The 23848-nt window shown below is 38.0% G+C and overlaps 1 protein-coding gene across 2 annotated transcripts in view; it reads right to left on the bottom strand.

Moving 5' to 3' along the window:
- Nucleotides 1-5271: 5271 nt before the first annotated feature.
- LOC105482654 (crystallin zeta) overlaps nucleotides 5272-23848 on the bottom strand; it is a 28359-nt gene continuing 9782 nt past the window's right edge. For both annotated transcript variants that reach the window (XM_011742868.2, XM_011742869.3), the window contains 7 exons: nucleotides 23549-23701; nucleotides 19652-19815; nucleotides 14666-14717; nucleotides 10157-10306; nucleotides 7205-7306; nucleotides 7001-7096; nucleotides 5272-6564 (listed from right to left, as the gene is read on the bottom strand). In XM_011742868.2, the coding sequence (XP_011741170.2) occupies nucleotides 6403-6564; nucleotides 7001-7096; nucleotides 7205-7306; nucleotides 10157-10306; nucleotides 14666-14717; nucleotides 19652-19815; nucleotides 23549-23701 (879 nt within the window). In that variant the 3' untranslated portion in view covers nucleotides 5272-6402. The remainder of the gene's footprint in view (nucleotides 6565-7000; nucleotides 7097-7204; nucleotides 7307-10156; nucleotides 10307-14665; nucleotides 14718-19651; nucleotides 19816-23548; nucleotides 23702-23848) is intronic.

Genomic DNA, 23848 nt, shown 5'->3' with positions numbered 1-23848 from the left:
TAAATTTGAAAATGTTTTAAAATTGTTGGGAAAATATTTATAATCTCAGCACTAAGACAAATCATTTTGATAACTATCTACTAGGAATCTCTTGAAATGCATACACAAGAAGAATTATGTAGAAGTAGAAGTATACTACATACCTCCCATATCTGCTTTTTAAACTTATTAATAATACTCTTAACACTATGCCTTAAACATTTTCCCATGTCTAGAACTATGGGTCTACTTTGTCATTATAATAGATACATTGTATTGCACTGTATGGATGTTTTGGCATTTTAATCATGCAGTTGATGGAAATTTAAGTCGTTTCCAATATTGTACTATAATAAGCAATGCTGCAATGAAAACAATTTTGGCACATCTTTCCAGATGTATCTATCTCTTTAGGATAAATTTCTGTAGTGGAATTAATGGATCAAAGGAAATCCACATTTTAAAATTTAAAGACATTACGTATCTGCTCTCCAGAACAGAAACAATTTTATACTCCTACCAATAGTACATGAGTGCCATTTCCTCTATTACTAGTGAGAATAAACAACTCCTTCCATAAGTTCACTGGTTATATGTATTTTGTCTTGTATCCATTCATGTCCATTTCTCTTGTGGGATGTTTTGAATTTACTAATTAGTTTGGAGAATTTTTTAAGGTTAATATTTTTATCTGCTATTGGAGATCTTTTTCTACTTTTCCCATTTTTCTTGTTCTTTTATAGTTTGGGATTTTGAGTAATGGTGTAAGGCTTTTCATCCCTCGTGATTATAAAAATATTCTACCATGTCTTGGCTCTGTCACCCAGACTGGAGTGCAGTGGCACAATCTCGGCTCACCGAAGTCTCTGCCTCCTGGGTTCAAGCAATTCTTGTGCCTCAGCCTCCCGAGTAGCTGGGATTACAGGCGTGTACCACCAAGCCCAGCTATTTTTTTTTTTTTTGTATTTTTAGTAGAGATGGGGTTTTGCCATATTGGTCAGGCTTGTCTCCAACTCCTGACCTCAGGTGATCCGCCCGCCTCAGCCTCACAAAGTGCTGCAATTACAGCTGTGAGCCACTTGCACCTGGCTCATCTAAAAGTTTTTGATGCTCGAAGTGTAGTCGAATATTTATTTTTTTTCCCAAATGGGGAGCTAGTTCTCTTATTGAATAACCTCTCTCCCCAGTGAAAAGCCATTTTTACCATCCGCAAAAGGGAGCAGCATACCTAGACTCTATTTTGTTCCACTAATCTAGTTATCGTTGAGCTAATACGATTCCACCTTAGTAACTCTAACTTGGGAAAAAAATGTTCACATCTGCTGGGACTGGTTCCAGCTCATTTTCTTTTCTGATTTTTTCTGGCTGCCTTTTTCTCCCCCTGCCACCCCCTCCCCTTCCCCCCTCCCCCTCAAAAAAACTTTAGAAATATGTTGTCAAGTTTCTAAAAATTCCTATTGAGATTTTGATATAAATCACTTTGACATTCTAGCGTATGAAGGGAGAATCTTCACATGAATCTGACCAAGAATCATTTCTTTGAGTAATCCTTTGTCCTCCATGAGACTTCTGTAGGTTTCTTTGTAAAGGTCCTGTGTGTTCTCGTAAATTTGGTAGCTTGTATTTTACTACTTAAAAATTGTTTGTTCTTAAATTTTTGTAGGCACATAGCACATGTACATATTTATGGGGTACATGAGATGTCTTGATACAGGCATGCAATGTGAAATAAGCACATCACAGAGAATGGGGTATCCATCCCCTCAAGCATTTATCCTTTGAATTACAAACAATCCAATTATACACATAAGGTATTTCTCACTGCTTTTAAAATTAGTGATAGTAGTGGCATGGCAATTGTGAAAGAGATCTTTTTTCATTATTTTCTAATTTTCTAATATGAATCATTACTGATGCATATTAATTTATATATATTTATTATATAATTAACCAGTTTTCTTAACTTATCAATAGTTTTCCTATTTGTTCTCCTGCATTTTCTAGGTTTTGAATAACATAATTGTAAATAATGATCCTTCGGCATGCTCCCTTCCAAATCTATGTGAAATTTAAACATTTAAAGGATATTATCTTATTTCCAGGTCTTCATTAATTTTACACAAACCTAATTAATATTACCAGTGAATAAACTTAGCTCTTTGGTTTAGGCCAGGAATTTTCCTTAATTATTATTTCTTTCATTATTCTGTGAAATTTAGGGGCCATCCCTATAATTTAAAGGTTTTTGCTTTTTGTCTGTTCTATCATATTATTTTCTTCATTTTTCTCTACGCTTTTGGAGAGTTATGAAATTTGTTCACGTGACCAAGTTTTCTGTAATGTTAGTTATGCTCGTTTGCACTTCCTCTGGGGATTTGCATTTGGGATTCCTTTTTTCATATTTCAGGATGCTCTCTCTTCATTCCTCCTCTTTGCCCCAATTTACTCTTTTTTGGCTAACAAAAATATTATTATTTAAACACGTGTTTGTGCAAGACAGAGTGCTAAGTAATACATGACCATTAGCTCATTTAATTCTTACAATTCTCACTTCCCTTTCTTCCCATGTTACGTATGAGAAAACTGAAGCTCCAAATAATTAATTTGCCTAGGATTCCATAGCTGGTCAATAATAGTGCTTAAATCCAGTTTCTTTGCCTTCATAACCCATGCTCTTGACAACTATACCAGAGCTGTACCTGTGGCCTTCCTCCCTGCCCATAAGAGAGCTCAGTTTCTTCCAGATCAGTATCTGGAGTGAGCTAGCCTCTTCAATACTCTGTGTCAATTCCAGGGCCTGCTGGACTAAGGCATGGGCATCTTCTGCTCCAATTTCTACATTATCTGGCTTTGCTCGAGTCAGACAAATGTTGTCTGCACAAGTCTTGTATTTCTCCAGCAATTCCACTCTCCATCCATTTGCAAGATTTTCTCTGTGGTGACATCTGAGGGTGCACTCCGTCTTCCTCCTTAATCTATAGCTGTACTGAAAACTGAAACCTGTAGACTCTAAAATGCATGTGAAAGCAAGGAGCTGAAGGATACTGTGGGGTGGACCTAGACCTCAACTCTAGCTAGTTCAGATGATTTCTGGTTTAAAAAAAAAAGTGGTGGGGGGCGGGGGGGCTTGGTTTTCCAAGCAGTGTACCTCCTGTGTCCCAAGTTAGAGGCAGTGATTGACTTGTGGCTTTTTCCTGCCTACTCTGTAGATAATTTGGTTCACCGAATCAAATTGACACTGATGTCAGAAATTCCCAGTGGATTTTGGCACATGGTTTACTATTCACTGTCTTGTACTACTGGAGTTTTGTGGGTATTTTTACGTGAAGTTGGGAATGAATAAATCAGGGACTGCTACCTGTAGTTATATTTAGCACATTTAATGAACATCCGTATCACATAACTTTGGGATCAGTATTAGACTCACTTTTAACGACATACATGGACTGTCTCTATGTATGACTTAGGGGTCGACACAGACCAAAGTGAAGTTACGTTTCTTTCTATAACATTTCCTAGGCCTTGTCCTTGGATGTAGGAAGTTTCCACAGTATGAGCCCTATGAATTAGCAAAATTGTCATATGACAATTTTTAAATGACTTTTTAACGCACTGTACTAAAAAAATGAAAGCATTAGAAATGATGGAGCATTGAGCTGAGGTGTTTTTCTGTTTGCGAGATACGGTCGAGGAGGTGGAAAGAGGTAGGTCAAAGTGACCTGACAGGTTTTGCTGTTCTTGGAAATTGTGTAGAAAAAGAAAGCTCTTTATACTACAAATTGGGGAAGCCCCTTGGCACACATATAATTTCTTGCCTCAACAGGCTGAGTTAAGGGCATTATAAAATGCTACTTTTTTTGTTTTTGTTTTCCTTTCAGAAGCATCCTATTTTTTACCTCTATGGTTAAAGCTACCGTGGAGGGAGACAGCTAACATCAAATGTATTAAAGGTGTGATTGCAAATCCCAAGCTACACTAAGAGCCCAACCCTTGTGATGGTTAGTTCTGTGTCAACATAGTCATCATGTCCTACTTATGTGTTTATACAAAATTTTCAGTTGACTTTAAGGAGATGTCCCTCAATAATGCAGGTGGGCCTCATCCAATCAGTTGAAAGCCTTAAGAAGAAAAACTATTTCCCAGAGAAAGAATTCGGCAAGTCTGCAACAATAGAAACTAGTTGTATTTCTAGCCTGCTGGCCTGCCCTACAGATTTTAACTTGCCAGTATCCATAATTGCATAAGCAAATTCTTTCAAACACATCTCATTGTATTTTGACTGCTTGTCTGGAGAACCCTGTATGACACCTCTTATATTCTAAAATATTTTACTTGGGTCTCATCCTTACTCAACTATAAGCTCAAGGATATGGACTCTGTCTTATACATCTCTGTATTTTCAAAATTCAACAGGGTACTTTCTCAGACTCTAGGTACTCAATAAATACTTGTTGGACTAATGGAAGCATAGAATAATCTATTAGAGAAGCCAGAGGTACAGTGAGCAAGGAAAGCCAAAGGCCTGGAAATTTAAATGTATGATTTTATATTGACAGCCTACAAAAAAGTCAGTTGAATTTGAATCTCCTAGTCATGTGACCTTTGGTATGTTGATTCACCTATTTGGGCTCATGGTGCTGACCAATTTGGTCTCTAAAACATTATATGACTAGGTCACAGAAGTCAAAGCAACCAAGAACAGACATTCAAAAGACTGAGTTAAATAATGTTTGTTTATTATACAGGTTATTCTCTACTCTTCATCAAGAACGAGCACTGATGACTACGTAGTAGCCCTAAGGCCACAGGCACCAACCAAGTAGTGAATGCAGTTGGTTGAAAGTTGGAACAAGACTAAAACCATAGAGATTTATGCAGAGAGCATACCTAGTGCTACATATTCATAAAAATGGTAGTTAATGCATAGAGTTTGGCTAGTTTTGCCTTCAAAATTAATTAAACTGTATCGATGTATTTTGAAGTGTTAAGTCATCTGTATGCTTTAGCTCTTTCTATAGATGAGGCAAATGTACAAACAGATTAAACTGACTTTTACAGAATAATTATTCTTTTACCTTGTTGCATGGAAAGGAATCCTCCATTTTAGGATGCACATAAAATGCTAGCCTATATTGATGGCATTGCCTTAACACTTTTCTTTTTTTTTTTAAGTAATTTTACAGGGCATTTAACCTATAAGAGAAACAGTGGATAAACTTGGAAAATGCTAATAGCAAAAACATTTCAGTCATGGCACATACAGCCGGAAGCCAATGATATCCTTCAACTATAGAAATTAGCAGTATTTTCTGTTTATTACTGAAACAGGATTCCATGTTCAAGCCAGAAATTGTCATTCAACAGAACAAATCAGGTCAAAACAATCAACCACAAAATGTGACACAACAAAAGGATGTGCTCATGTGATGAAAAACAAAAATAACAAATAATCAAACTTTTATTTCCTTGAATACAATATTGATGGCAAGATTGCTAAGAGGTCATCCCTGTATTTAGTTTAGATAAAGGCTTCCAGCATAGAACACTGTTAAGAAGTAACTGTCAGGAGCTATGCAGAAGTGATGAGAGGCAAATACTATAAAAACTGGAAAAGCAGGTTTTGATTTTCTATAGATTTTATTACACATTATTGAGACAAATGAAGACAATTCTTCGTTTATCAAATTTGTGAGCTTAATTATTTCAACAAAATATATGACCCTCACCAGACAAACAGATAACTCTAAATTTACTCTGAAAATCTAATCAATTGAGAAGTATTACCTATTTGGAGACTATGCAGTATATCAAAGATAAAGCTCGTATTCTCACAGAACATATGGGGTCATTGGCAGCCAACCAATAATGAAGTAAATATTCTAATATTTGGGAAAATACTGAGAAAACTAATAAATTATCCTGGACATTATTTATTTTTGCCTTTACAAAAGACTTACACATCCAAATGAGGTTAGTTTAGAGTAGAGGTTTTGAGTCCAGAAAATGTTCAAAGTCCAATACAGCCATGGCTAATCAGAGACTAGAGAAACTTTACAAAGGTAAGCAGGCTTGAAAACCATTGGAAACTGAGCAGTCTTATTTTGAACTAGCATGTTTTAATCAAAGGTATGGAATTAATCAAGTATCAATTAAGAATTACTGGAATGCACCCTCATGCCAAACGATGACTAACATGCTATTTCCTACTATGATGACTCCTTGATTTGAGACAGATGGCATAAAAAAAATATTGCTAGCAATACAATGAATTTTACTCTTCTGCCTCTGTTCTTTAAAGAAAAATCTTATTTTTTCACGTAAGAAACTCATGGAATCGAATATTAATTAAAGAAAAGATAGGGTAAGTACAACTGGGGGAAAGACAGTACCTCTGATTACACAGGAAATCCATGAAAGAATTCATCATAAGAGAAGAATCATTTTTCCAGTAGCCCCACTGCCATGAATGATATCTTTATGAGCCTCGGCCACCTTCTCCAATGGATATTGAGAACCTATTACAGGTTTCAACCAGCCAATTTCCATTCCAGCTTGAAGGGCTGCTGCATATTGCTGAAATTCCTCCTAAGAAAAAGGAAAAATAAATTTCTTTTTGTAGTGAACCATGATTTAATTTTCAGAAGCATTAAAAAAACTTCAGAATCTAAGTGTTATTCCATAGCCTCTTACAAATGTGTGACTTTTGTCAACTTGTCCATAACAATAGAAAAAGTAGTTCTCTACATGATAACCATAAATCCTATCTGCCCGAGACAGTGTTAGTGTACAAAATACCTATTGTCCTGAAATAATTACTAGTATCACATTTCTATCTCAAAAGATATGCTTACTTGGATATAAATTATATTGTTACCCTAGCTGTCCTTCTGGTGACTAATCCTTACCAACTCCCTCTAGTCATATAACTAAGTTTAACATCTACTCAAACTTTCTGTTTGCCTGAATAGGCAAACTGTACCAATGTTTAAGTTATCAAAATCAGAAGTACTTCTTTTCCTACCTTGGTTGAGGAAAAGAAAGTAACTCCAATTATACTCGACTCCTTTGCCATGGTGTCCCGTGGGTTTATTTCAATAGTACCTCTGTTGCCAACAACCTAATATGAAAAACGGCAAGTCTACAGTTAAAGATTACTGCAAAATAGTGTTAAATTGTGGTAAAACATTAAAATGGTAAAAAAAAAAAAAAGAAAAGGAATACTTACTATCACTCGTCCTCCATGTGACAGAAGACTCAAGTCTTTACTAAGATTTACATTAGCTAACATTTCAATAATTACATCAATTCCTTTCTCACCAACATATTTCTATATAATAAAAGAGAAATGTAGAGTAAGATAGCAAGTGAAAAACTGTAAAATAGCTACTATCTATACAAGATATTATAAAAATATGTTTCAAATGATATATAAATGCTACATCTTTGAAACTAGTAATGCAAAATTTTAAATAATCTAATTATATAATTATGATGTAATTCCAAGGTACCAGCCAGAACATCTAAAATGCTAACGATTTGTACTAAATACATTGCTGTAATGAAATAAAATTTGCCTGGAATTTTCAGGTGCTAGACTCAACTTGAGTATAAAATACTTTTCCTTAGCTGAAAATTTTCTATCTTTAAAATAAAATTTCATAAAGAAACAACAAATCAAAAGTCCCAAAGCCCCAGGGGGCTCCCATTTTTATTAATAAACAAAAAGCAAAAGAAAATATCATTAGCTGTTTGGTTTTCCATGATTTTTGTTGTTTTAGTGCATCTGGTTTTGTTCTAAATGGTTTATAATCTGTTTAACGCACTAATTCTTTTGGGCTCTTGGATGATGGATGCTGGCTCTTAGAAAAAGCTACACACATCTACATTATATTCATTTTATATTAACACACACACACAAATGAATCCTTGTGCCAGGGATTACACTAGGTACTAGGAATGCAAAGACAAACAAAGGGAGCTCAAAACAAAACTAGTGAGAAAGACAGGAAATACTACAGTCATAGCTGTAATGCAATGGGCTAAGTAACACATTAGCAGAAATAAATCATACAATACAGAGAAAAAAGGTTAAGGTTTGATTGCCTGCCACGGTCAGAGAAAGTTCCACAGAGATGATGAACTTGGCCCTGAGGGATGAATAGGAGTTTCCTAAGCCAAAAGAAAGGAAGATGAGTAAGGGGAAGTTAGATCTGAGGCTGAGTCAGTCTGGACCAAAGAAACAGAAAAGCAAAGATGGAGGGGACTGAGACCACAGGACTGAAATACAAGCGGAGCTGAAGTACATAATCAGGTAAGGGGGAGTGGCAGGAAGAGGAAGAGGTAGGAGAGAGGAGACTGTAAGTTGGGACAGATAGCGAAAATACAGTGAATGCCATGTTAAAGGATTTGGATTGTGTTTTTGCTGTTGTTGTTTTCTACAGGTGTTTATTATTGCACGTGCAAGTACAGTAGGGAACAGAGAGACAAAACTGCTGTCCTCATAAAGCTTCCATTTTAGTTGTTTCTGTAGTTTTTTTATTAGTTCAGTTATGAATAACAGTCAAGGCTGGAGAAACTGAGGCCTAAACTAAGTTATGGTGGTGAGTGGAATAGAGATAAGGAAATACATTTGAAAGGCATGTCAGAGAAGAAACTGATAAAATGAGGTAACCAACTTGCTGGGTGGGAGGGAAAATGATAATTAAAAGACAGGAAAAACAAATAAAATGAAGGTTTCTCTCTTGGGGGACCAGATGAGTAGCAATGTCTAGCGGGTTGATGGCATGAAGGAAGTCAACTCACGCCAAAGACAGTTTTGGAAATCAACAGCATATGGGTATTAAGGGAGCCACAAGAGTATATGAGACTGATCAGGATGAAAGTCTAGCACCAGGGAAGATGTGAGACCAAGCAAAAACAACTTAAGGAATATGAATATTAAATAACATGAAGAGGGGGAGACTGAAAGTGAAAAGTCAGGAAAGTAAGAAGAGAACCAGTTTCAAAGAAATGTGGTCAGGGTCATATGCTCCTGAAAAATCAAACAAGATGAAGACTGAAAGAAGACCAGCAGACTGTTAATTAGGAGCTTCTCAGTGACTTCTGAGAAGCAGTATAAATACTTGGGCTATAAGCAAAACTGCAGTGAGAAGTGATGGACGGTAAGGAAGTAAAACCAATAAATACTACTTTTTCAAGAAGTTTTGTGGGAAAGAGGAGGTGAGAGAGGGGGATGAGATAAAGGTTAAGAGAATGTTTTTGAGAATGGGAGAGACTTAAGCAGGAGTCAGTTGAAGCTCCCAAGACCTCATGATCTTAAAATTAGATTATTGCTAACCAAAAACCATACTCTTAAAATAACAGGCCATTTTTCATCTTTGTGAATATTCTTGGATAATGGTATCAGCAGTGAGTGCTAGATCTTAGGTTTCCCAGACGTATAACAAAGGAGCGCTTTTGCTGGGCTTTTTGGTAAGATGATTGCCAAAAAGGTAATAAATTCTCACTCCTATTTTTTCCTTCATTTGTAATGATCTAGTTTACACAGTACTCAATATTTGGGAAATTCTAATCTCCCTAACATGAGGAAGTGGTTGAGGATTAGCAAAGCAATAAGTGTTTAGCAAACTGCTACTATAGTACAAGTGAAGAACTTCAGAATCTGCTTGAATTCTGTTAAATGCAGCAACTAACTAAATGCCACCTCACCATTTTGGACGCAGTAGTGATTATTCCTCCAAAACATCCAGCTAACAAATGAACTTCATTCCCTGGGCCACACAGATCCGGTTTGTAATCTATGGATATCTCACCTTCCATGGAGAATTCTCATCTGTTGAAATTATATTAAGAATACCTCACAGCTGCAAATACAAAGCTGCAGCTGTACTTAAAAAGTTATTTGCATTAAAAAAATCAATTTTTATAGCTATAAGATTCTAGAGAAGCTATATTCTACTTAATACACATAAACAATATAAAAATGATAGTGAAGGTTTAAAACTTAGACATCTCTGTTTTTTAAATAAAGTTTTAAAACACGCATAAAAATTCATCCAGGCACTGAAAAACGGAAGCAAACAGCTTTAAAGGAGTAGTTGGTTAAAAACGTATTAAAAAAACACGTAAGTCTCCAAGGAACAAAGTTTGACATTTGTAAAATGGTGGAAAATTTTACCTTAATTTTATCAATATAATTCACTTCTCTGTGATTGAACACTTCATGGGCTCCATTTTGCAAAACAATCTTTTGTCCTTCCTCAGTACCAGCAGTGCCCAAAACCTTTAAGCCATAAGCTCTAGCAATCTGGCATGCTGCTAATCCAACCTGAAAAAGAAATACAACCCAAGAGTTACATATTCTCTGCATTCCTGCAAACACTTAAATACATACAAGGAACTTAAGATTCCTATGGGACCCACCCTAACTTTAAGGAACTTAAGAGTGTAAATGAAGAAATAAGAAAAATAGCTAACTTTAACTGAGCATTTAAAATATTCCAGGACCCATACTAAATAATTTCTACATATTGCTTTATTTTATTCTCACAATGACCCTATAAAGTAGATACTATTATTGTCCCTATTTTACAGATAAGAAAGTTAAAGCTTCAAATTATAAGTAATTTGGCCAAGTCACATGCAGAGATGGAAACAGGAAGAGCTAGACCAGTCTGACTGCAGAACTTGAGTTTTTAACCACTGCATCAATATGTTTGCAGGGTTTAAAGATGATCAGAACATGCTCTCTGACTTCTTTGTGCATACGAAATTCTAAATAACAAATGTAAGGCTTCTAACATTTAAGTAGAAGAGACAGGTGTACGGGCAAATTAACTAATTCATCCATTTGGTGAATGTTTATAGAGTGTTTACGATGTGCTAGACATGGTACTTAAGGTAAGAAAGAAATTTACATTCTAAGGGTGGAGGAAGATAATCGTCATATGAACAAATTGAATGAATAAAATAAATTCAGGAAATAAAAGCGCTAAGAAAAAATAAGACTGGCTGTTGGGTTAGAGAGATAGGAATAGGGGCTATTTAGGTCATCAAGAAGGGTCACTGAAAAAACGAGACCTGAAAAAAGTGAGGAACAAGCCACAAGAACATCCGATCGGCCATGTGGAGGATGCCGTGGGCAGAGTGAATGGCCACGGGTAACCTGGGGAGGTGGGAATGCAGTTGGGATCAAAGAACAGAAAGAGGGGCAGTGTGGTTCAGGGAGGGGCATGTGCGAAAGGGTCGAAGATGAGGCCAGAAATGCCGAGTCACATAGGATCTGAGGGGTGAAGGTAGAGGCTTCTGAGTATATTAAAAACTATGCAGAACCACTGGAGAGCTTAAGCCAGGAAATGATCTGGTTGACTCAGGCTTTAAAAAGGTTGCTCCAATTATATGTGAGGCACAACGAAGGCGGCGAGGAAAATGGGAGGAGGAAGATCCGTTTGTAGCTGTTAGAGCAGTCTAGATAAGAGATGAAGCGGGCTTGAACAAAGGTGGTGGCACTGGAAAAAATAAACAAATTCAGATATAGTTTAGAAGTAAGCTAATGCGACTTCCTCACAGATTGAATGCGGGAGATGAGGAAAAGAGAAAAATACAGGATGTCTCCTACGTCTTTGGCCAGATTAACTGGGTAGAGTAACTGAGAAGGAGACTGGAGAGCACTAAGTTTGTGAAAATCTCCAGATTTCACTTTGCCAAGTGTAGTGGTGCATGCCTGTAATCCCAGCTATGTGGGAGGCTGAGGTGGGAGGACTACTTGGGCCCAGGACTTTGAGGAGTTTGAGGTTGCAGTGATCCTGCACTGCACTGTACTGCAGCCTGGGCAATGGAACAAGACTCTGTCTCTAAAAAATAAAAATAAAAGAACCACTTGGAACATGTTGAGCTGTACAGTGCTCCTCTACTTAAAGGCGAAGATGTTCAGCAATCATGTGAATATGAGTATGGACTCAAAAGAGTTCAGTTGGAGATATATATTAAAGATTCATTATCTTACAGACGGTATTTAAAGCCAAAGGATTAAGTGGAACATGGTGGCTCATGCCTGTAATCCCAGCACTTTGGGAGGCTGAGGTGGGTGGATCATCTGGGGTCAGGAATTCGAGACCAGCCTGGGCAACCTGGCAAAATCCCAGCCTCCCAAAGTGCTGGGATTGTAAGAAATCACTAGAATACCAGATCAATGTGCTTAGCTTAGCACAAAAGAGAAATCAAAGTAGTTTAAGAAGACAGACAAAAGAGCAATTATTTAAATAACAATACTAGGAAATATGTCTGATTAGATGACAAATGATTATACAAATAAGTGTCACATACATTTAGAACAGAGTTTCCCAAACTTGGCACTATTGACATTTTGGGCCAGATAATTATTTGCTGTGGGAGACTATCCCATGTATTGAAGAGTATCTACCCCCTAGATGCCAGAAACCCTTCCCCAAGTTGTGACAACCAAATATGTCTTCAGACATTGCCAAATGTCCCAGAGCGGAAGGAGAAATGATACAAAATCACCCGCTACTCATAATCAGTCATTTATAGGGAGGACCGGGTTGGGCAAGAAAAGAATTAAGATGAAAACTAATGATAGACACAGATTAAAGTTGTAACAGATTTCCAGGCCTGAAATGGACCTTAAAGATTATATGGCACAGGGGAATAACGAGGCTGGACTCAGCCAGGTTATGGCAGGAATTTGCTTAACTGAAACAAACAAATACATAGAACTCACTGTCTGACGGAGGAGAGAAACATCCAATTAGATAAAACGCAATCCACTATGGGGTGGGCCCAACTGATTTTCTACTTTAATTTTCAAATTTAAATAGAAGACCTCTAATAAAACCATACTTTAAAAAGCTAATGTAACTACATCTCCTGATGTTCTAACTGCTTTAAAAGGGTACTCAATAGCTCTTTTAAAAAGGCACTGTTTATTCTATTCTTGTCAACAATTATATCAGCAATACTCCTTCAACAGATTATGCACCATTATGTGTCAACTATTTTTCTTCTACTTATTTTGCTAACACTAAAATAGGGCACTCCTCACCAACATACCTGGATAATAGCTGTGTTCATAAATTCCACACCATTTTAAACACACAACATAATCCCCAAGGAATTTGAATTAAATGAGGACAGAAAGTACAAACAGAAGCAAGGCAAAACCCAGTACTGTTTCCCTCTGATAGGACAGGGAGGATCAGAAGCGCTTCACACACCAGGTCACTAGCCTATCCCTGCCAGCCGAGGATTTAACAAACTCAGCCAGCTCAGAGAACAGTGTGGATTTTACCTTAAAAAAAAAAAAAAAAAAAAAAAAAAAAAAATCATGGTGAAGCAACTGGGCTTTTTACAAGAGGGTAAAGGGAATATAAAGAGATTTTCTTTAAACTCTTCTCTCCCCTTTCTACTGAAATCTTTCCCTTCTGCACAAAGCCCGATGTTAGCTCTCTGAAAGCCAGGGTAATTTAAATAAATTTATGTGTTTGACAGATCCTTTCGTTATTTAGGGTTAAATTTAATTTAACCCAAAAATAGCCTCTTCAGTGAAGTTAAACAATGGGAGTTTTGGACAAGGTGTATCTGTCATATTTTCTCAAGCCCCATAAAGACAATCCTGGTGTTTTTTAATAAATTGTCTGATCTGTGAAATCCTTTAGAATTGATCTATTGGAAGTGTAGGAAGCTAGGTGTGAAACCTCGTGATTCATCTACCTAAGAAACAGAGACAAAAAGGACTGAAACTACCTGTTCTTTTACTTTTAAAGGTAAATTCACATTTTCAAGATACCAATCATTATTCAGGGGACAACGAGTGTTACTTCTTTCAATCCACTCTCCAGAATACACAGTGCTCTGTAAGGGTTAACAGCTTCCTCAAAGTAAGTATCTAGTCCCAGGCCTTTTATTTTTAAAATGCAAAATCTTATCTCCAAAATTTCCAAAGCATCCATTGATAGAGTTCATGTGGATTTCTTGTTAAATTCTAACTGGAGAGGTCTAACTTTTCACTCTAAGCTCCTGAGAGACAGATTGGCAGCTAGTTTCTTGAAGAGGTTTCTCACAGCCGTGTGTTGGATGATTTCACTGAAGGGCTTATTTTAAGTTGAGAGTCCTCCTCCCCCATTCCCCCACATTAGCATTTTCAGCCATGGGTTGTGGTGTTAAGGACAGGCCTGTATACTGCACTCCATGAATGTCGTCAAAGCACAGCAGGCAAGCAGCGGAAGGGAGATAGAGAGGACTAAGAATTCACAGTGTAGCTTTACCGTGCTGTCTGGGGCAACATAGGTAAGCTTTAATGAGCCTTAGTTTCCTTATCTAAGGGAATATGGAATTAATATCGACCTTAAAGAACTGTTTAAAATTCTAAATAAATATTTTTATATGCTACTTGAAGGCAAAAACAAGGCCAGTTTATCTTAGTCCACACCCACTATAGGTGGGAAATCTAACATATTTTTGAAGGGGTGCTCTGTTGGGTTTATTAACCAAGAAATGCTAAACTAATGACTAAATATCACCTTCAGAAGACCAAAATCAAAAAAGTTTTACTACATAAAAAAAAAAGCATCTTTGACTATATTTATAAATCTGACTTTTAAAAATGACCAAAGGAACTATAATGAAATAAACTCAAGCTTGTTTCAAAATATACTAAAAAAATACTTACTCCTCCACTCGCCCCATGAACCAGAACACTTTCTCCAGCTTTCACACGGGCACTGCAAAAGAAAGTATAAGTTACATCATCTTATATTTTGAAGCTAATTAATCTTAGGTGTTTTCATCATCATAAGGAATTTCTACCCTTAGTCTGGCTAACACTAACACAAAGAGCAAATGCAACCTGATATACAGCCCCAAATATTCCCTAAGCTTCACAGAATAAACAAAGCCTTCAATTCATTTATTCCTTTAACAAGTATTTACTGGGAGTCTTTTATGTTCCAGGCACTATGCTACTGGACACTGGGATCACTATGCGGCGCTACTTCTGAGTAGCTACAGTCCTTGTAGGTCATGAAGTGAAACTGCTGAGCCTGGAGGATCTGGAATCTCTCATTCCCATATATCCCCACAGAAAGGGCCTCAAAGCAGGTTTATTATAGCTCAGTCTTTATTCTGTGGTCTAGAGTAATGTCCAAGTAAACATAGTAGCTATTTTTTTTGCCCGAGGAAAGAAAGTATTTTTTTCTTCTCCATGTCTCCGAACATCAGGTTGCACCAGCCTTGTACTCTCACTTCAGAGAGCAAAGCTGAGTCAGCAAAGGTCAGAGAGTAGGAAATGCAATAAATCCTATCACAAAGATTCCCATGTCATCCCCTAAAATGTCCAGATTCTCTGGTGAAATGGCATTTTCTTTTTACCTCTGGTTCACATGACTACTTTTCTAGTATATACTGAAAAGAAGGGACATGCAGCAAGGCATGAGGGGATGCCTCACTATTCCAGATGGACAGTGCCAATGTCACAAGCCAGCAGATGCTGTGGGATCCAGATCTGACTCTTAGGAAGGATCTCTTACTTCCTTGAACAATGTGGGGTGGCCACACTGTAGAGACATTATGGAACATTATGCTCCATCTGGGAAAGAGAGCACAGTAACCAGAGTCCTGCTCCCAGCTGTGCACCAACAACTGAGAAATGGCAACAATGAGCAATAAGAGAAGCTTTCTCCCACACTCTTTCTTGGAGCTAAAGAGACTGAGGACAATATGTTAAAGTAAAACATAAACATAAGGGGATAGGATCACTAGTGTTAAACTATGGGATATGAAATACTTCCAACGAAATTTTTCAAAAATTCTTGTAAGATGTCCCTCAAACACTAAAGACACATTCTCATAAAAATCTCTAGGCCTGGGGTGAGGGGAGAAAAAGCAGGCAAATCCTTTCCTGAATCCTTGTGCAGAGTCGCTGTGACAGTTAATTTTATGTGTCAACTTGACTGGGCCAAGGAACCCGATATTTGTTCCAACATTACTCTGGATGTTTCTGTAAGTGTTTTTTTTTGTTTGTTTTGCTTTGTTTTGTTTTTTTAAATGAGATTAACACTGAAATAGCTGGATTTTGAGTAAAGCAGACGATACTCTAGAATGTGGGTGGGCCTCATCCTATCAGCTGAAGGCTTTTGTTCTCAGAGACTGACCTCTGATGAGCAAGAGTAAATTCAGCCAGCAAACTTTCCAGGGATTTAAACTGCACCTCTTCCTTGTGTCTCCAGCCTGCTGGCCCACTGCAACAGATTTTAGACTCACCAGTCCTCCACAATTTCATGGGCCAACTCTTTAAAATGAATCAATCTGTGTGCGTGCGCACGTGTGCGTGTGTGTGTGTGTGTCTGTGTGTGTACACAGTGACTGACTCTTAAGGAATTTATACAGAGATAAATGATAGGTTAGATAGAACAAATAGATGACTGACTGATAGACAGGCAGACAAAGAGACACACATCCTGTTATTTGCTTCTCTGGAGGACCCCGACTAATACAGTCATCTTCCCTGGCGCTCACAGCACTCAGCCTGGACTTCCACGCTGCTGTTCCCTACCATCTTCTAGTCACTGAAGACTAAGACCTGGCACATAGCCTTTCTCTTCCACCCCAAATCCAGCTCCAATCAAGGAGATTCAGCATTCCCCAGAAAATCAAGCACCACAGTTCCTGAATTTTCCTCCACTTATAGCCACTGTCTCCCAGGGCTATAACTATCAGCAATCATTCCCCCTGAGAAGTACCAGATGCCAATAACCGGGATTATGACACTAATCTATCCTAATTCTGAAAACCCATATTCTCTCAAAATCTTTCTTCAACTATGCAGAGATTACTGACTCTCAACAGCTCCATTTCTGTCCGCTTGCTGCTCCTGGCCTTCCTTCCATCCCTCCTCAGCCTGGATTCCATAGTAGATTGCCCAACCTCCTCTCCCCACAGTCCCCTGTGCTCTCATTTCCTTTGCACCATTCTATTTTGCCACCAATATTCCAGCCCTGGATTAATGTTCAAATCTAGCTTCCTTGATACTTTATCCAAATGACTAAGTATTACAGAAAAAAAAAAAAAAATCACATGACCATGCATTTTGGTGCCACTTCAGCTCTGTTAAAATATCACTTTTTGCCTCCTACTTAATTGTGAAAAGTGAGGCAATGACATACAAGTACCTTCAACACTCCACCTCCCTACCCATAAATATTTCCCATAATTATATCATCTTTACCCCTCTAGGTTTTACGGATAAGCTGTCCTTTCCATACTGGAAGCCAGTCTCTCTACCTATGTCCTAAGTCCTTTCCATCTTACGTTACGCAGATTTTGTTCGATCTGTAAATATGTTCAAGTCTTGCCTATCCTTAAAAAAAAAAATCCCTTTTTCCCACATACTCTCCTCAGGTAACCTTCTACTCTCTCTTCCTTGTCTCCCCGATTTTTAAAAGAATAGTCGTCACTCAAGGAATTGATTTCCTCTTCCTTCCTCAATCCACTCAATCAAGCTCTTCCCACCATTCTATTGAAAAGGAACTGACTAATGTCACCAATGACCTCTTAATTGCTGGGCCCAACTGTTATTTGCTTCTGAACAGACCTCTGTGTTGCATTTGACAGCTGGCCTCCCTCCTTAGTAGCACTATCAATTGCCACTCCTAAAGCTGCCAGCAGTGATTGTGAACTTACCCTGTGTGAGCCCTGTACTAAGAACTTTATACACATTACCTCCAAATAATTCTTACCACACCCTAGCAGGTAGGTGCTGTTATTATCTATGTTTCTCAAACCAGTAAACTGCACCTGAGATGTTTAAGTAACTTAACCAAGGTCATACAACTAGCACTATGTGAAGACATTAACCCAGGCCTTTCTGTCTTCAAAGCCCATGCATTCACTGGATGCTTAAGGGATACCATGACCTCTAGATTCTGCCGGCCATGGAATCCTTTCAGTCTCTTACGAGTCTATCCTTTTTCTCTGACTACATTCTTAAATGGTGATGTTCACGAGGGTTTTATTCTCACTCCACTGTTCTCACTCCCTGAGGGATTTCAATCACTTTTCTTCTTGTCAATTCTTACCTACATGCTGCTATCCCCAAATTTTTATCTCCAGTCTTCAAGCTTCTGACTTTTTTATCCAATAGGCTACTGAACCTCTCCATTAGGATGTGTCTCTCATAATTTCAAATCCAAAACTGAATACAGCTTCCCTTTGAAACTTTCTCCTTCTTTTCTTTGTCACAGTTAAACATGAACCAAGCTAGAAAGCTAGACTACTCTTAAGCTCTTCCTCATTCTCTACCTGCAAATAATCACCAAATACCCCTGATTTTACCCCCACTAAATAGTTATTCTTTCCTCTCTCCTTACTTCTTCTACCAGAACCCTTGCTCTGACCCATAAGGATTTTGTCTAGTGGAGACTCCTATAAGATACTCCTATCTCTCTCTCCATTCCTATCCTCAAATTCATCCTACACACAGCAGATAAGTGATCTCAATCAAACACAAATATCACAATGGTAGTCTCCTGAATAAAGCATTTCATTACTTCCAGTCCTTTAAAGTGCAATAGATGAGCTCTATAATCTGTCTTTTACAATCTGAATTCTATCTATTTGATGACAGCTAACATTTATTGAAAGATTACTCTGTTCCAACTTTATTCTTCACTACTCTTTCTCTTGAAATTTCCTCTCTAGCAAAATCAAGTTGCTATAGCTGTTCCCACACACCACACTGTTTTTCCCCATACTATCCCCAATGTCTAGAATGTCCTCTCTCCTTCTAGTTACCATTCCTCAGGTGAATTCCCTCTGATGCTTTTCAAATACTTAGTAGATGGGATTAAAATATAGATTCTCAGGCACCAGCTATGGAAACTGACCAGAGGGTCTGGGGTAGGGCCCTATAGTGTACTATTAAATTGCTGCCTGGATGATTCTAATGGATAACAAGATTCTTGAACCATGGCTTTAAAACAGTAAGTTAAAATAATAAGTCTTTTTTTTCCTTTTTTTTGAGACGGAGTCTCGCTCTGTCGTCCAGGCTGGCATGCAGTGAAGCGATCCCAGCTCACTGCAAGCTCCGCCTCCTGGGTTCACGCCATTCTCCTGCCTCAGCCTCCTGAGTACCTGGGACTACAGGCACCTGCCACCACGCCCGGCTAATTTTTTGTATTTTTAGTAGAGATGGGGTTTCATCATGTTAGCCAAGATGGTCTTGATCTCCTGACCTGGTGATCCGCCCGTCTCAGCCTCCCAAAGTTCTGGGATTACAGGCGTTAGCCACCGTGAAAATAATAAGTCTTACACCTTGCCAGGAAGCCCTACCTCATCACCACAGGCACATGCCTTCTGAGCCTATATATCCCTATGTACATTTCTACCACTGTACTTTCCACATTATATATAAATATGATCATTCTAATGTCATTTCCCTTACTAGACTATGAGCATCTTGAACACAGTGTTCGCTCTTTTTTGTATCCCCAGTGATTAGTACAATTTCCCAAATTCACAGTTTCCATTATATAAATGTTTAATGGTAAGTAAATGGTAACCAAAAATAATGAACAGATGGATGGACAGACAACTAGAAGGGAGGCAGTTAACACTGCCCTCATTTGGCATTGGCCATAAAATTGACAAAGTGTGTTATTACCTGTGGATCAGAGCTCGACAGGCAGTAAAATATGGGATACCGATGGCAGCTCCTTGTTTAAAGTCCAGTTTTTCAGGTAGTTTGTAAACAGTGTGGTCTGCTGCAAGAGCGTACTCTGCATAGCCTCCAGAGATCGTGCTGCTAGTGAAAACTCTGTCACCTTTCTAGGGGAAGAGACAAATGAATACATGCATTTGTATTCTAAAAATATTACATCAAAATAGGTATAATCCTTTATAATAAGAAATAAGTGAGTACTTATCTATTGTTCTCTATATCTAGGGTCTCATATAAATAATTTTTGTTTTGTTGAGTTGGAGTCTTGCTCTGTCACCCAGGCTGGAGTACAATGGCATGACCTCAGCTCATCACACAACCTTTGCCTCGCAGGGTCAAGCAATTCTCCTGCCTCAGCCTCCCAAGTAGCTGGGATTACAGGCACGCACCACCACGCCCAGCTAATTTTTGTATTTTTAGTAGAGACGGGGTTTCACCATCTTGGTCAGGCTGGTCTTGAACTCCTGACCTCGTGATCTGCCCACCTTGGCCTCCCAAAGTGCTGGGATTACAGGTGTGAGCTATCGTGCCCAGCCATAAATCATTTTAAAATACTGAACATTTAAAAATATTTAATAATGGGAACCGATGGGAAGAAAATCTAAGGAAAACAGAAAAAAACATAAGGAAGGATAAACTTCCTTGAATGGCATCATGATGATGCTGATGGCTCAGTCCATGAAGAGCTTGCTATGTCAGGCACTGCATTAAGTGTCTCTGGAGTGTTATCTAATTTCATCTTCACAACGGCCAGTGAGGTGGGCATGTTTATTCTCTCTTATTTTAGAGCAATCCCCACTACACAGATGAGGAAATTGAGGAACAAAGAAGTTCAATAATTTCCTCAGATCAAGCAGCTAGCAAATAGCAGTCAACATAAACTGTTATTTTTGCCCAAAATGCTAGGGAGAAGAAACAAATAAAATCTGAAGTTTCTTCCACACACCAAACACCTCCTCTAAATCCCATCCATGAGTTTCCTCACCCCTGCATTGCCACTATGTCTCATGCAAACACCCAAAGGCAGAAAACCATACTAGGACCCTGACAGCATGATGACCCAGGACAGCCTTCTTCTTGACACGACACCAGATACACAGTAAAGTCTCAACAAATGTCTGTTGGACCTCACTATTAAAAAGCAGATGCAGGACTCAGGGGGAAGTAATGCCCCAGCCAGGCATTATTGGTCCAGTATGGAATTCGCACGTTAGGGAAAATTGGACTGCCCACTATAACCACCTGCCTTAACTCCTCCTTCTTAAAAAAAAGTAAATATTCCTTAGAAGAGGCAAATTATTAAGGCAATGATTGCTCAGTATACTTTAACAGAAATCTGAAAATGTAGAAATGCTATCTGATAGGATAAAGACAAAAAAGATTCAAAAGCCATCCAAGAATCAAGGACAAGTACCACCACTTAATATGGTTGCCTAGAAATGTCAAATATGATGAAGATTAATCCTGTTTTTACAGCTAAAAAACATGTTGAATTGATTTCAATATAATTCAAACATTTACTGCGAATATACTATATAGAAAGCATTATTTCAAGTTATGTGAGGGACATCAATACCACTGTCCCTAATGTCAAGCATCCTAGACTCTAGGGGGAGAGAAAAGCAAAGGATAGAAATAATTATAAAAAGCAAGGCAAACATGATCAGCCACTGAGGATAGGTAAAAGAAAAAGAAAGAAATTACTTCTAAGTAGAGGAAATTAGGAATAGCTTCATTGAGAAGCTAATAATTGAGGTAAATCTTGAAGAACAGGACAAGATTTTGAAAACTAGAATGGGGAAGAGTCATTATGGGTGAAGGAAACAAAGTTGGCAAAATGATAAGGACAGGAATAAATGCCAAGAAATTAGCAGCATTTATTACCAACGAGTAAGCAGACTAACGTGTGGTATGTAACCGTTTCAGGAGATAAAATGAAAAGAAACTGAAGCTAAAGTGTAAAATCCTTTGAATCCATGTTTTTAAGTTTCAATTAAATTTTGTCCATTAGAAGAACCAATATGAACAAAAACACAGAGATGAGAGAGCATGGGATGTGCAGGGAAGGACAAACAGTTCATTACTGAAGAATAAACTACACTGTGAAGAGGAGTGGGAGGTAAGACTGGAAAAATAGATGGGAGAGAGCATGAAACAGTCTTATTTCATAACAATAAGGAATTTTAAGAGTCTTCCTGAAGTCTACAAGACATGGATGCAAGAATAAAAACAGAGGTGTATAACAATCATAATTAAATTTTATAAAATGATTCATTCTAGATTAAGGACGAATTCCAGGGAAAAGAGAAAGTTATGTAGCCATTATAGAAATCCAGGTCAGGGGTGTAGTTAAGTAGGTAAGATAGCCTGAACTAAACTACTGGCAGTGGAAATGGAAAGGAGAGAGAAAACAGTTCTAGTAAGGGAAAGCGAGGAGTAATCCTCAAATCCCAGAAGTCACCAGGACAGTCACACAAGAGAGGCACTATCTGCAGTGAGAAAAGATAAGCTAGTTTTAGACACGTTTTGTACGAGATTTCTGGAGGTTGACCATGTGAGTCCAGTGTCTCCAACAGAACTCTCTGCAGTGATGGAAATGTTCACATCTGTACTGTCCAGCAGGGCAGCCACTGGACACAGAAGGCTATTAAGCATTTGAAATGTTGCTAGAGTGACTCAGGAACTGAATTTTCAATATGAATTTAAGTTGAATTTTAAATTGCCACATGTGGCTAGTGGCTACCGTTTTGGATAGCACAGATCCGGAGTTCAGCAGAAAATTCTATGCTAAAGATGTAACATGTGATAACGGCAACAAAGAGAGTGTATGAGATTGCGAAAAAGGTAAAGAATACAGAAAGCAGAGGTCTAAATAGAGACTGAGAGCCCTAGGCAACACCAAGATTTGAGGAATATCCAGAGAAAAAGAGAGGCCGGAAAACAGAGGCCCAGAAAGGAAGGGGAGAGGAGAACAGAAGAAAATGATGTCACAGAAGCTGCAGAAAAAGTTTTTTAAAGAAAAAGTTAAGTGGCTGAGAGTGTCAAATGTCACAGAGAAGTCAAGAAAGATAATGACATAAAAGGGCCCATTAACTCCAGCAAAACAGAGGCCATTAGTGACATTAGCAAGAGTCCTTTCAGTGGAGTGATGGGGGCAGAAACCAGGTTGCCACAGGCTGAGGAGTGGAAGGTTGTACGAATTTGCGAGTCTTCCTGTAGTAATCTTCTGTCTCAACCTAATTTTGGTAAGGTGCTGCCAAAGTTGAGTAGGTCAAGGAATTATGAAGAAAGATGATAGGACATGAGTCTACTATGAATATGCCTTTTGGCATATATACATATACACACACACACACACACATATATATATATCCTGATCATAACATTTTCAGTGACTGAGTCAGAGCTCCAAAATTGTATAGTGACCTTGCATTTTTTCATGTTTTACTTATTTTTCAAAAGAATTAACCTTATCTTACGAAGCAAAATTTATAAAAGGTATTAAAAATTATTTTAGCTTGTGTATCATCAAGAGTTGGGAAATAGTCTAACTTCCTTGTGTGCTTTCTTTCCTATTTCTATTAAATCAAAAAAATCACAGTTCATTCTGTGGGGACATGAAGATACAGAAATCATCCAGCACCTATTCACAACAATGTAGTAAACAAATAAGGCCTCTGGATAAAATCTAATTTCTTTTTTGACTAGAGGAGTCCCCCAAGTGGCAGAAATTGTGTAACAGGGCCTTTTAAAGCCTTAAATAAGATGCAGTTGAAAGCTATGTTCAAATATTTTAAGGAAATAAATTAAGCCAAATGGAAATAATTAAAAATGCAATACCTTGAAAGCAGATGCATTATCTCCAACAGCTTCTATCACCCCAGCCACATCTGAGCCAGGAGTATAGGGTAAGAGTGGTTTTTTACTGTAAGTACCAGAGCGAATGTATGTCTCCACAGGGTTGACACCACATGCATGGACCTTGATTAGAACCTGCAATGACAATGTATTTTAGTTCACAGAAAGAATATAGGCATTCATTTAACTTTATGCTAGGACTGTGCTGATTATGGGAGCTATCAAAATGGGAGAAAAAAGCCAAACAAGTGCTTGCCTTCAACAACCTCACATTCCAGTTTT

Source organism: Macaca nemestrina, chromosome 1, assembly GCF_043159975.1.
Source record: "Macaca nemestrina isolate mMacNem1 chromosome 1, mMacNem.hap1, whole genome shotgun sequence".
Lineage (NCBI taxonomy): Eukaryota > Metazoa > Chordata > Mammalia > Primates > Cercopithecidae > Macaca > Macaca nemestrina.
The sequence above is the reverse complement of the archived record's forward strand: the minus strand, read 5'-3'. Positions and strand labels throughout refer to the sequence as shown.